This window comes from Loxodonta africana, chromosome 2 (genome assembly GCF_030014295.1).
Source record: "Loxodonta africana isolate mLoxAfr1 chromosome 2, mLoxAfr1.hap2, whole genome shotgun sequence".
Taxonomy (NCBI): Eukaryota; Metazoa; Chordata; class Mammalia; order Proboscidea; family Elephantidae; genus Loxodonta; species Loxodonta africana.
The window spans coordinates 225,976,225-225,989,380 of NC_087343.1; the positions used below are offsets into that span (position 1 = coordinate 225,976,225).

The following is a 13,156-nucleotide window of genomic DNA, read 5'->3' on the forward strand; positions in this document are numbered from 1 at the left end:
CTCTGTCCTGCGCTCACACTGTACCTGGCACATAGCAGGCACTCACTCATTTAACGCGGTAGGAGAAATGGAAGACAGTGGGGGTGGGGAGAGCTCAGGGTGTGTGGAGCCCTGTCTCTGGGGCTGGGTGAAGGGGAGAAGGACGGAGAAGAGGCAGCTAAGAGGTGCCTCCTCAGGGAGGTGGGGGCACCCCAGTGACTGGGGCCTGGGTCCTCGGTACTGGTGCAGGCCCAGAGGCCCTGCCACACACAGGCAGCCCCCTGGGCGAGGCAGCCATGCAGACTGGGCAGGGCCCTCAGTATGACTGCCCACCTCTCTTCATCCCCAGGTACCTGGCCCTGGTGTCCGCACTGGCCTCGGGGGCTGACTGGCTATTCATCCCCGAGGCGCCCCCCGAGGATGGCTGGGAGAATTTCATGTGCGAGCGGCTAGGTGAGGTGAGTGGCCAAGGGGCTCCTGGGGGGCCTGGACAAGCTGGGGCCAAGATGCAGGTGCCTCTTGCCATTGGTCTGCTGGGTACTGTCCAAGGGCTGTGGCCAGCTTTGCTGTTCATTCGCTCATGCGTGGGTTCACCAAAGGTGTTGGCACCCCACTGGTCCTGCCAGGAGGGGGCGGGGGGAAGAGGAGGTGAGTGAGGAGGCAGAAGGTAGTAAGGCCCTGACCCAGGCTCAGGCCTCTCCAAGTGGTCACAGCTGCCTTGGATGGGTGCCAGGTAGGGCCAGAAGCAGGGAGCGTGCTCAGGCTGGCTTCCCAGGGGTCGTGACCATGGAGCTGAGGATGGTGGGGGGTGGCCTTGTAAAGGTGAGTGGCCAGGGACATGGCTGGTGGCCCCAGCAGAGCCCCGAGGCAAGGTTGGGCCTGGGGTGCTGAGGGCAGCTCCTCCAACCAGTGAAAGGTTTCCACTTTCTCCTGAGAGCAGTTGGGAGCCCCGGCAGCTTTGAGCTTGTCCCCATCTACAGAGAGGTTCAGGCAGGTGGCACGCAGCTGGTACAGGCAGGCTGCCTCCCAGCCCTGGCACATCCATGGGGACAAGGGTTGGGCCCTGGATGGAAGCATGTGTTGAAGGGTGTCCAAGGGCCTTTCTGGGTCCAGGGTCCAATGGCTGGAGGAAGGTGTCCACATTAGCCAGGCCTTCCTTGGGGACACGGTGAGGGGCCGGGCTGGTCAGGGCCCACCCGGGAGGGATGGGTGGGCTAAGTGCTCTGGGAAGACAGGAGGCAGGTGAGCGGGGAGCGCAGGGTGGGCGGAAGCAACGGCTCTGAGGAGGGGAGGTTTGGGGGAGCTGCCCTGGGGAAGCCAGGAGCCAGAAGGCACTGCCAGTGCGAAGGCCCTGGGAAAGCAAGTTGGGGGGAGGGCCACACCACATAGGGCCAGGAGGGCAGGCTGGCTGCTGGAGGCGATGCTGGGGGTCTCTGCAGAGGGGAAGGGGGTTTCCTCTGCTCCCTCCCTTCTCAACATCCCTCTCACAGTGTGTGTGTGTGTGTGTGTGTGATGTGTATGTGATGTGTGACCCTCTTTCCTGTGCCTTCTCTGGGTCCCTGTCCCATTGTCTCCCCAGTGACTCTGGCTCTTTTTCCTTTTGTTTCTGGAGTTCCGGGGTCAGAGCCTGGGGCCCCTCAGTCTTCTGGGTCAGGAGAACACTGCCTCCCCCCATCTCCAGGATGAACCTGGGGTCAGCAGGCAACCTGGGGCTTGCTCTCCCCCCTCAGGCCTGTTGCTGTGTGGTGGTGGCCATGCTGGCACTGCCTCCCTGTGGCTGTGTAGCTCTGCCCAGTCCAGGACCAAGGGTTATGGCCCAGCTCCCGGAACCTTCCAGGGAAGTGAAGGGGCAGGGTGGAGGCAGGGCCCAGTAGGCGAGGCTGGCCAGAGGCTGTGGCCTGGGAAGCCCTTGTTCTCTCTTGGCCACAGGCGTGGGTGAAGCCCTGTCTCTGGAGGCCTGGCTGCAGTGTGGCCTTGATCTAGTGAGTTGAGTTCTGGTAACCAGGGCCCCAGGTGACCTTGACCTCAGCATTCTCTGGCCTTGGCTTACTGGCTGTTGAACTCAGGTGGGACCTTCAGGTGATGAGGGTCCTCTGGTAGGGCCTGGACCTGGGTCAGCATCCCCTGCCTCTGTCCAGCTCCGTGTATGGTGCTCAGGCCTCCTGGGCTGCCCTGAGCCTCAGTCTCTCCACCTGTCAGACATGGATGTCACTCTCCACCCCGCCCTCTGCCTGGCTGCACTGAGCGGAGTTCAGGGAGGGTCTGCCTCTTGTCCCCCATGTGTGGCCCCATCTCTGGGTGTCTGAGCCTATCCCCGCCACCAGTGCCTCCTCAGACACCCTCCCTCCTGCCATGGCTCCTGCCCCTCAGGTGAGCAGCTCCACCCCAGATTGTGGGTCAGAGTGGATCCCATAATGTTTGCTGCATTGTTACATGACATCTTGGCGCTTTGAGATCTTGGAGTGCGTTGCCATCGATGAGAATTTAGTACTCACTCTGAGACTGGTACAGGGCGAGTGTACGGGATGGTGTATATGCCACCTCTGACTCTGCCCACAGGCCTGGGGAGGGACTGGCGAGGGGGGCTGCTCCAGGGGCCACAGGGCTCTGGGAAGCACTGGCCTATGGGCAGCACCATGAGGGACCTGACTGTCCAGTTAGCCACAGCCCCGTGGCTCTGAGACCCAGGGCCTGTCCCTGCTGCCCCCGCCCTCCCTCACAAACATTCCAGCCCCCTCCCCAAGGACCCTGGTCCAGGAGTACAAGGGGCTTCTCCGGGCCTGCCCCACCCAGACTTGATCCTGCTGAGCCATCTACCTCGGCTCCAGCCCTAAGGGCACACTTGTCCAGTCCCCCACACCTCTGGCTGAGAGGCCAAGAGCCCCCCAGCCTGCACCCATCAAGTTCTTCCTCCCTGCTCCTCACTTGCCCTGCCCCCCCAGAAGCCCTCTGGGCTGACCTCAGCCCCTCCTTCCCAGCGGTGACCTGGACCCCTAGGTCCCATTTCCTCTCTTCAGAGGAGGGGTGGTTTTGCCCCCCTCATGTGGGCGGGGAGGACCATGAACTAGTGAGTGCTGTAGTGGGCAGGGCCAGGACCCCCCTGGGGCATGGGGGTGGGGGCCGCTCTGGAGCAGCTGGTGGCTGTGACAGGGACAGGTGGCTGAGCCCCGGGGTTTGTCTTTGGCGTAGACTCGGAGCCGGGGGTCCCGGCTGAACATCATCATAATTGCCGAGGGCGCTGTGGACCGCAATGGGAAGCCCATCACATCCAGCTACGTGAAGGACGTGAGTGTGCCTTCAGAGGGCCGGCAGGGGTTGGCGGGGCTGGGTCACGTGCGTTGGGCTGGGGCACTTCTTGGTCCCCCGTGCTTGGACCCCAACTCCAGCTCACTGTGTTGAGGTGCTTTGTCCTGGGCATATTCAGGAGTCAGCCCCGCTGCTGAGAGGGGCCACTGGAAGACTTCTCCTCCTCCTGAGTCGTAGGCAGGTGTGGGTGGACACTGCCGTGCCCTCGAGAAGCCCTGCATTTTGGCCCAACCCTGTGTCTTGCCCAGACAGTGATGGAGCCCCAACCTTCTGGTTCCTGTCCTCATTCAGGACCTGCTCCCTGCAGCCCAGCCCCTCTTCCCCCTCCCAAAGCAGCCGAACCAATGACCATGCCTGGCTGACCACATCTCCCTTTGGCCACACGCCTGTGATCCTGTCCCCACCAGGAGTGGCCTTATCTGTGGCTTTCTTTGTGCACTGTGACCCCAGAACCATGGCCTGTTGGAACCTGACCCCACACTCAGGCTATGGGCATGGCCCCCAAGCCAGCTTTGTGAGGAAACTGGGGGCCCGACACCCTGAAGTCCTTGCGGTGTGCTAGGACAGGATAAAGGGCCTGCAGCCCGGCAGGGGCTGGGGCAGTGAGTCCCAGGTCCTCTGATTCTCTCTCCCCCTGGGCAGCTGGTGGTCCAGCGGCTGGGCTACGACACTCGCGTAACCGTGCTGGGCCATGTGCAGAGAGGAGGGACCCCCTCAGCGTTTGACCGCATCCTGGTAGGTGGAGTATTGCTCCAGGCCTGGGCATGCGTGTATGGTTTGGGTGTGTGTGCCTGGGTGTCTGTGTGTATGTGTTTGCGTGCGTGTGCGTGTGCACGTGTGGCTGGTGGTGGCCTGAATCCCTGGAGGCCAACCCTTCCCCCCACACAGAGCAGCAAGATGGGCATGGAGGCCGTGATGGCGCTGCTGGAAGCCACGCCCGACACTCCTGCCTGCGTGGTCAGCCTCTCAGGGAACCAGTCGGTGCGGCTGCCCCTCATGGAATGTGTGCAGATGGTGAGTGCTGGGGTGCCTCTGCCACTCTGCCATGCCCCCACTGCTCAGTCCTGTCCCCACCACTTGGCCCCGCCCCAACACTCGGTCCCGCCCCTACTGCTCAGTAATGCCCTCTACCTCTCCGCTTCATTGTGCTTTGTTTCCCTGTCAGACTTATAATTCTTCCAGGGCCCTTTGGGGCCACCTTCATGTGGTTGGGTGACTTCTTCCTGGCTGTTCCCCTCCCACACCTCTGCTTCTCATCAGTGTGTGTCATCTGTGGGTGGGCACTATGCCACTAGCTCATACGGCAGCTTTTGGGTGCCTTGCTGCCTCCCTACCCTACCATACACCCCAGGAGAGCAGGGCCCAGGGAACCCAAGGCCTGCATGCTGGGTGCCCGGAGGGCCTGTGCTCTCCAGGGCTCTGTCAACACGTCTCCAAGATGGGACATGGGGGTAGTGGGGGAGGCGGGTCACCAGGGCAGTGAGAGTGTGGGGAGATGGAGAATTCAGGGTGAACTGAGGGGTGCCATGGGCGCTGAGGGGTACTAAGGTGAACTGAGGAGTGCCATGGGTGCTGAGGGGTAGTAGGGTGAACTGAGGGGGGCCATGGGTGCTGAGGGGTCCTAGGGTGAGCTGAGGGATGCCATGGGTGCTGAGGGGTACTAGGGTGAGTTGAGGGGTACCATGGGCACTGAGGGGTACTAGGGTGAGTTGAAGGGTGCCAGGGGTACTGAGGGGTACTAGGGTGAGCTGAGGGGTACCATGGGTGCTGAGGAGTACTAGGGTGAGCTGAGGGGTACCATGGGTGCTGAGGGGTACCATGGTGAGCTGAGGGGTACCATGGGTGCTGAGGGGTACTAGGGTGAGTGGAGGGGTGCCATGGGCACTGAGGGGTACTAGGGTGAGTTGAGGGGTGCCGGGGGCTGAGGGGTACTAGGATGAGCTGAGGGGTACCATGGGTGCTGAGGGGTACCAGGGTGAACTGAGGGGTGCCAGAGGACTGAGGCATACCAGGGTGAGTTGAGGGGTGCCAGGGAAGCTAAGGGGTGCCAGAGTGAGTCGTGGGGTGCCACGGGTGCTGAGGGGTACTAGAGTGAGCTGAGTGGTGTACTAGGGAGGCTGAGGGGTACCAGGTGAGTTGAGGGGTGCCAGGGGCACTGAGGGGCACCAGGGTGAGCTGAGGGGTACCAAGGGGATCCAGGGTGAGCCAGGGGGTACTGAGAGGAGCCTAGAGGTGCCGATGGGCTCTAAGGGGCCTGGGGGAAGCCAAGGGATCAAGAGTGAGCTGAGAGGTGCTGAGGGGGTATCAGAGGGTGCTGCGGGGAGCCAGTGAGCCTGAGAGCAAGTTTCCAGGGCCCTACAGCTGGGGGCCAGAGTGGGGCTAGCCAGGAAACGGTAGGCTGGTGGGCAAGAGAGGGAGACGTGGTTCTTGCCTTTGAAGAGCCTCTTGCTGTGACCTTGGTTGTGTTTTGCTTTGGGGCAGGCTGGGTGTTAGCCAGGAGTCAGGGTTCTGGGCTACGGCCAGCCCCACCCTCTGTTTCCCGAGAGGGAGTGGGGCTCAGGGGTGGCCCTGGTGGGGAGGCCCCAGTGGTCTCCCCACCCTCTGGCCTGTGCACTGGCTGCTGCCCCAGCAGGGGACTAGCTGTCCTGGGACTGCCCTTCCCTCCCCTTGCTGGGCTGGAGGTGGCGGTGAGTGTGTGGGCTGGGCCCTACCCCAGCAGTGTGTTGTGTCTCTTCTCTAAGACGAAGGAGGTGCAGAAGGCCATGGACGAGAAGCGCTTCGATGAGGCCATCCAGCTCCGCGGCAGGTGAGACCCAGGGGGGATGTTTGGGGGCCCAGCTGGTTCACACAGCCCTCTCAAAACCATGCCTGGGACATAGGCCATACCCTCCACTGTGAGGCAGAGACAGGGCTGCAGACTCAACCTGCAATGAGGCTGAGTTTGGAAGGCGCCATGGAGAGGGAGCGGCCTCTTGTGGGTGGGAGAGGCAGGCAGGGGCCGGCAGACATGGATCTGTGGGGCAGGCAGAGCGGGAAGGTGTGCACAGACCAAGGGGCCAGAAAGTGCTGTCTGGAAGAGCCTGGGTGTGCACGGGTAGACGTGGGCATGTTTGGCTCCTCTGTGGCTGAGCTGAGGGCTGTTGGCCCTGTGACCGCAGGCTGTGTGACCGGTTTCCTTGGACTTTACATGTGGCCCTCTCCTTCGTGGCTGAGTTGCAAGCCACACACTGCATGGCTGGCTGAGCCGCGGGGCCGTGTGCGTATTACTGTGTGTTGTGTGACTGCATACTGCATTTACGCCTGAGCTGCGTGTTCTGTGACCTGCTCGGTGCCGTGTGACCTTGTGTTCCTGTAACCACGTGCTGAGCAGCATACCATGTTCCGTGTGCCTGTGTGGCCTTGTGCTGAGCTTTGAGCCATGTTCTGCATGACTGGCTTCTTTCTAGGAGCTTCGAGAACAACTGGAACATTTACAAGCTCCTCGCGCACCAGAAGATCTCCAAAGAGAAGGTAAGGTGCATGCTTGGCAGAGCCTCTGGCCCTCTTCTCTCCACAGCCTCTCTGCCGGCCCAGCTGCCCGTGTGCCCTAGGCTCGCCCAGTGGCGGCAGCTTCAGGGTGCCTGTGAGAGAGCTGGTGCTGGCCCCGCTGAGCAGTGGCTCCCCTCTGCTGTGGTCTGATCTGTGCACCTGGCTCTGCCCACCGTGAGCCTCAGCATTGCCCGCCCGCAGGTCCCCACGGCCCATGTCTGGAGAGGCAAGGAGTACCAACCACACTGTGGCCTGGCTGCTTTGTACCGAGCCGGGGGAAATCTAGGTCAGGTCAATACGTTTAACTCAGGGAGGACAAATCCATTTATGAAACTTGCCAAAATTGCTAAAAACTTCAGGAAGTGGGCTGTCTTCAATTAAGCCTGATCAGAGACTTGTTTTTCAATGAGTCAGCCTGTCTGTGTGGGGATAGCAGGTGGCGGATACAGAAGCCGTATCGGCCAGAAGCTGGAGGCCAGGGACGAGCGGGCAGCTGAGGACTGGAGTCCATGAACAATCAGGGAGCTGTTTCCTTGCTTCGTTGGGCTGGATGCTGTGCCTCCCACAGCCAGGTGGAGGGTGCTGTCCCCCACCGACGTGCCGCCATCCTCTGCCGCCAAGCCCTCCCTGTGTGGGTCTCTCTGCCCCAGGCCACTTTCTGCCCACGCACACTCACTGCCTCCCTGGGGTGTCATGGGGGTGGACACACCCCTCCACAGCCCATGTGGGTGAGGCAGCACACGTGTGAAGCCAGCTCTTGGTGGCAACACCCATGTGCAGCCAGCTCTTGGAGCGACAGGATCTGCCTTGGATGAGGGACTTTGCAGTGCTTAACTTTCCATCTCTTAATCTCTTCATCTGTAAGATGGGGATGAGGCCAGTCCTCCAGCGGGAGGAGGGAACATGGTGTGGTGCCCAGCACAAAGCAGCGAGCCCTGGCAGGTCTTTGGTATATCTGCTGCGTGCCATGTAGTGGTGTTCAGCATAGGCTTGGGCACCCTATGAGAGCTCCTCTTGTTTTCTCCGATCTCCTTTTATCCCAAATGCTGTCAGCACCAGGCTGGGGAGACAAAGGGGTCTCCACCTCACTCCAGGGATGGGTCCGGGGCAGGACTGCCTCGGGGGGCAGTGAAGCCAGCTGGGGGATCTCTGATGGCACGGAGCCACCAGCCTCAGGTACCACAGAGCGCTGGAAATCCACCTGGTCTGAGCGAAATGAGCTGATATGCCAAACACACACTGATTCTGAAGACTTAGTGTGAAAACAGGATGTGTGCTCTCTCATCAGTGACTTAGGGTACTCATTCCAGGCCGAAGGGATCGTAGCTTGAATGCATTGGGTTCAGTTAACTATGGCTTGAAAATTGCATTCATTTTTTTCTCTTTGGAGTCCCTGGATGGTGCAAACGGTTGAGCACCTTGGAAGAAAGTCCTGGCAATCTGCTTCTGAAAAGTCAGCCACTGGAGACTCTGGAGAGCACAGTTCTACTCTGACACACACAGGGTTGTCATGAGTCTGAGTGAACTTGACAGCAACTGTTTTTTTGTTTGTTTGCTTTGTTTTGTTTTGGTTTCTTTTTACTTCCTTACTGTGGCCATCAGAACAGTTGGAATTACAGCTGTGCTGGCCTTTTCTCTCTGTGAGGAGGGCTTTGGGGGCTGTCCTGGCCCCGAGGAAAGAGGTTAGTGTTGAAGGCTTCCCAGCAGGCATCTCACAGCCTGACTCTGTGAAATAGAGGTAGCTGTTATGCTTACCACACTGCTTGAAGCTTTGGCTGTTTATCAGGTGGGCATGTCCAATGCCTCACTTGGCCGTTACAAGAATCCGCTGGTTAGCAGGATAGATGTGTCTGTGCTAGGGGGCTGCCTTGCTGACAAGTGTCAGGCAGCTTGAATGCCTGGGCCCCTTTTCTTGGCTGCCCTCGCGGCCCCGCTGTCTCACGCTCTTGTCTCTTTCCACTTCCCTCCAAAGACCAACTTCTCCCTGGCCATCCTGAATGTGGGTGCCCCGGCGGCCGGCATGAACGCGGCTGTGCGCTCAGCGGTGCGCTCCGGCATCTGCCAGGGCCACACAGTCTACGTGGTGCATGACGGCTTTGAGGGCCTGGCCAAGGGACAGGTAGGAGGGACTGAGGGCAGGGGCTGCTTCTCTGTGGGGGCTGGGGCTAGTGCGTTTGTTGGCTTGTTGATAACTTAGCCCCAGCTTGTTTACAACATGAAGCCACATGAAATGTTCCAGTTCAGGTGAGTGAAGAAGGCAAACCAGAGATCCTTTGCGTGGGTAGCACCCCAGGTGCTGGAGGTGGGGGTGCTGGTGGCCATGCTACCCACACCTACCCCAAGCACCTAGGGACCAGGACCATGTCAGCAGCCCTGATGTCCAGCACAGGGACCTCCCCTAGCCAAGGAGGGGACAGCTGCTGCGAACTGGCTGGCACATCCCTCCTGAAACTGAGCCTCCCGACAGGTGCAGGAAGTGAGCTGGCATGATGTGGCAGGCTGGCTGGGGCGCGGTGGCTCCATGCTGGGGACCAAGAGGTGAGTTACTGTCGAGGCACAGGCTCTCTGGCCGTGTTGGGGGCTGGAGATCCTTGGCATGGTCTCCAAGCACAGGTATGGGGGCTGCCAGGGGTAGGCAGTCTGAGGCCCTGGGGAGGGACCCCCTTTTGGGCAGGTGTCCTGCTCCGAGCAGGTCACAGCTCATGCCCTCATGTAGGGGCCTCCTGGTGGGAGTTCACCTAACAGGGTCACCTGTGTGTGGGAAGGCTGCCTAGGTGACCCCAGCCTGCAGTGGGCCCTCAGCCAGCTCCCCTGTGGTCAGGAGGGAGCGAAGAAGAAGGAGAGGTGTCCAGGCACGTTCTGCAATCTGTGGTCAAGTCATCTCAGGGCCTGGTGGTCACTGTCTGCACCTGCTCAGGGACAGCGGGGTGGCGGAAACCATATGGGCCTGGACCCTCCCTAGAGCGGGCACGGGGAGGGACCATTGCCCTGTGCAGCTTAAGGAGCTGGCTGCCCCATCCCACTCTGAGTGGCTGGAGGGGCGGGAGGAAGCATCTGGCCTCACCTCTTGGGAAAGGAGTGGTGGCTCCAGGCCAGGCCGGCAAGAGGCCAGAGGCTGCCCAGGTCCCTGGGTCCTGGAGGAAAAGGACAAGGGCTGGGGCCCCCAAGGCAGAGGCTGGCACTGCAGGGTCGGGTACTGAGGTTGGAAGCTGGGGTGGGAGGGAGGTCTCAGCTGTCCTTCCTGACTAGGGTGAACCCATGGTGTTATACTCCCCTCCCCAGGTGTTGAGGCTCTGTCTTCTCATCTCTAAAGTGGGCATCATGCCACCGCATCCCAGGGGGGCTCCAGGGACTTACTGCTGTTGGGGATGGCCAAGGAAGGGTCTATTTTGCACTCCGAGGGAATTTGATGTGTGTCCTTCCAGCCTGGTATCCTGGGCTGGAGTGGCGGGCGTGACCCGTGTTCATGTGTGTTCACGCGTGTTCATGCTCTGATTGTGTCTGGCTGTAGGACCCTTCCCAAGAGCTACATGGAGAAAATTGTAGATAGCATCCGCACCTACAACATCCATGCCCTGCTGGTCGTCGGTGGGTTCGAAGTGAGTGGGCTGCCCTGGTGACAGAGCTGGGGGTGATGAGACCCCAGGAGCAGCTTCCCCCTGCCTGAGACCCCTGAGGTGGCCCTTCTGGAAAAGCTGTGTGTGGGGAGTGTTTCCCCGAGCCAGCAGGGTAGAGCAGGGCATCCCCGCAAGAAGTGTTTGTAACTGGGGCAGGTTGGAGGTTTTCCACCTTTCACTGAAGGTCTCACCGCATCCAAATTAGTGCTGGCAGCTGGTGCTGGGGAGGGGAGGAAGAGGAGGAGAGGAAGGAAGAGGAAGAGGAGGTAGGGAGGAGGGAGGAGAAGGACCTGGAAGAGCAGGTGGAAGGGAAGGAGGAGGGGAGGAGGAGGAGGAGGGAGAGGAGGAAGTAGAGGAGCAGGAGAAAGGGGAGGAGGAGAAAGGAAAAGAAAAGGGAGAGGGAAGAGGGGATGAAGTAGGGGAGGAGAGGGGATGAAATAGGGGAGGAGAGGGGATGAAGTAGGGGAGGAGAGGGGATGAAGTAGGGGAGGAGAGGGGATGAAGTAGGGGAGGAGAGGGGATGAAGTAGGGGAGGAGGAGATAGAGGAAGAGGAGGAGGGGCAGGAAGCTCCTCCCTCCTCAGTGCTAAGCCTCAGGAGAGGGAGCACTTGCTTCCATCCCAGCCGGTGGCACTGGTGGCAGCCTAGGGCAGGAGGGACCTGAGTGTCTGGCTCTGGTCAGCTGAGGGACCTCAGCCAAGTCCCTTCCTCACTCTGGGTTGTCTGTGCTGTTCACAGCGGCTGTCTCGTAGGCAGAGGTGTCAATGTTAGAGAGGAGATATCCGCCATGGCCTTGGTGCTGGCTGGGTGAGCCATTAATAATAAACACTGGCTCTTTCTCTCCTTCCCCCAAAACCTGAGATGGTTGAGACTGTGGGCATGAGGCTGAGGTAGAGGAGGGTGGATGGGGGCTTCCTCCCCGGGTAAGGCCAGTCTGGGCTCCTGGGAGGGAGCCCAGACCACAGTGGGCCCTCAGACCACAGTGGGCCCCCAGGAGGCCACCAAGCTTCCGGGTGCGACTCCTGCCCCCCGTTCCGTCCCAGGACGAGGGGATGAGCGGGACCACCGCACCATCGAGCCCACCCACCCACAGCCCCCCCCACCCCCACAGGCCTACGAGGGTGTGCTGCAGTTGGTGGAGGCGCGCGAGCGCTACGAGGAACTCTGCATTGTCATGTGTGTCATCCCGGCCACCATCAGCAACAACGTGCCTGGCACCGACTTCAGCCTGGGCTGCGATACTGCTGTCAACGCTGCCATGGAGGTGCAGAGCCAGGGCACCCCCCGCTGGGGCCCACTCCGCAGGCTTCTTTTGACTGCACCACACTACTCCATCCCTCCCACCCTGGGTGCTGGGGCAGGTGCCCACTTGCTGGGGGCATCCCTCACGTAACCTGCTTGGGGACATTTGGAGCTAACGTGGGGCTCCTGGGACAGAGCCATCCCTGCTCCCTGCTTCATGGCCCCATGGTAGCCCACGGGCTCCCACAGTGGTTTCTTGGTTTTCCTGGGCTGGGGCAGGGCATGCCCACATCAGCACAGCCTGCTAGGCTGGGTGCACACCTGGATGGGTGCTGCTGTGGGAAGGCAGAGGGCTGGGGGATGGGGATGGGGGCTGCATGAGGAAAGAAAACACCCAGAAAGACTACCCGTGGGTGAGGAGGTGGGGAGGCCTGGGGCATGGGATTTGGGGGGCACAGAAAAGATCGATGTGCAGGGACCTGGCCTGGACTTGGGGACTGCGTTCCCCTTAAGAATCGGGGGAATGTCTAAACCTCAGAACCTCCCCCGGAGCCCTCTAGGGCGATTTTGCACCCCCCAACTTTCTTTTTGAGTGCTTCCAGGGATAGAGCACACCCTTTGCAGAAGCCCATACCGAGGGCCACAGTTCCAATAACTGGAAAGTTCCCCCAGCCCTGAGTGACCTCCGGCCAGCTCTGGCCCCTAAGGCCATCCATGGTGGGGCGGGAGGGGAGTGTTTCCTCTCATACCCCACTGATCTCTCCTTCTCCAGCCCTTGGCTCCTCCCAAGTCCATGTGTGGGGCCAGCCACTTCACTGGGTAGAGAGATTGGGGTCTCTGGCTGTCGCAGGGAGGGGCATCAAGGTCCTGACAGCCCTGTGGCCCTGCAGAGCTGTGACCGCATCAAGCAGTCAGCTTCCGGGACCAAGCGCCGTGTGTTTATTGTGGAGACCATGGGGGGCTACTGCGGCTACCTGGCCACCGTAACCGGCATCGCCGTGGGTGCTGACGCTGCCTACGTCTTTGAGGACCCATTCAACATCAATGACCTCAAGGTGCGCCCAGCCTGCCCCCATCCCTCTGCTCCATGGCCCACCCTACAGGGCTGGATCTGGTCTGCTCCTAAGGCATGTGTGGGGCTGGGCTTCAGACAGGCTGGGCACGCTGTGAAAGAGGTATTAGCCTCACTGCCTTGTTGTTCATGGTCTCTGCGGTGACCAGTGTCCTGTTCCCAGGGCAGTCCTCTTGGCCCCTGGGCCTCTCAACTGTGGCCCTTCCTGTCCTGTCTGGACTCATGGCCAGCCACTTCTCTTGGCCAAGCAGACTCTTCCTGAGTGCCTATGCGCTGCCCAGCCTCAGGCCCTGCACACACGCTGCCATCCCCATGCCTTTCACCCTATGTGTGCCCCATCCTCCACCCCACATCGCCCAAGGTGGCACTGGGTCACGTTGTTGCCCTGCCTGTCATTTGTCTGGAATTCCTCC

General features: G+C 60.8%; 1 protein-coding gene across 1 annotated transcript in view; it reads left to right on the top strand.

Annotated features, from left to right (window-relative positions):
- PFKL (phosphofructokinase, liver type) overlaps positions 1-13,156 on the top strand; it is a 31,512-nt gene that overhangs the window by 15,889 nt on the left and 2,467 nt on the right. The window contains exons 7-17 of the mRNA XM_064279533.1: positions 329-437; positions 3,169-3,264; positions 3,928-4,020; positions 4,174-4,299; positions 6,027-6,091; positions 6,732-6,795; positions 8,786-8,932; positions 9,281-9,351; positions 10,325-10,412; positions 11,541-11,693; positions 12,562-12,726. Coding sequence (XP_064135603.1) covers positions 329-437; positions 3,169-3,264; positions 3,928-4,020; positions 4,174-4,299; positions 6,027-6,091; positions 6,732-6,795; positions 8,786-8,932; positions 9,281-9,351; positions 10,325-10,412; positions 11,541-11,693; positions 12,562-12,726 — 1,177 coding nt within the window. The remainder of the gene's footprint in view (positions 1-328; positions 438-3,168; positions 3,265-3,927; positions 4,021-4,173; positions 4,300-6,026; positions 6,092-6,731; positions 6,796-8,785; positions 8,933-9,280; positions 9,352-10,324; positions 10,413-11,540; positions 11,694-12,561; positions 12,727-13,156) is intronic.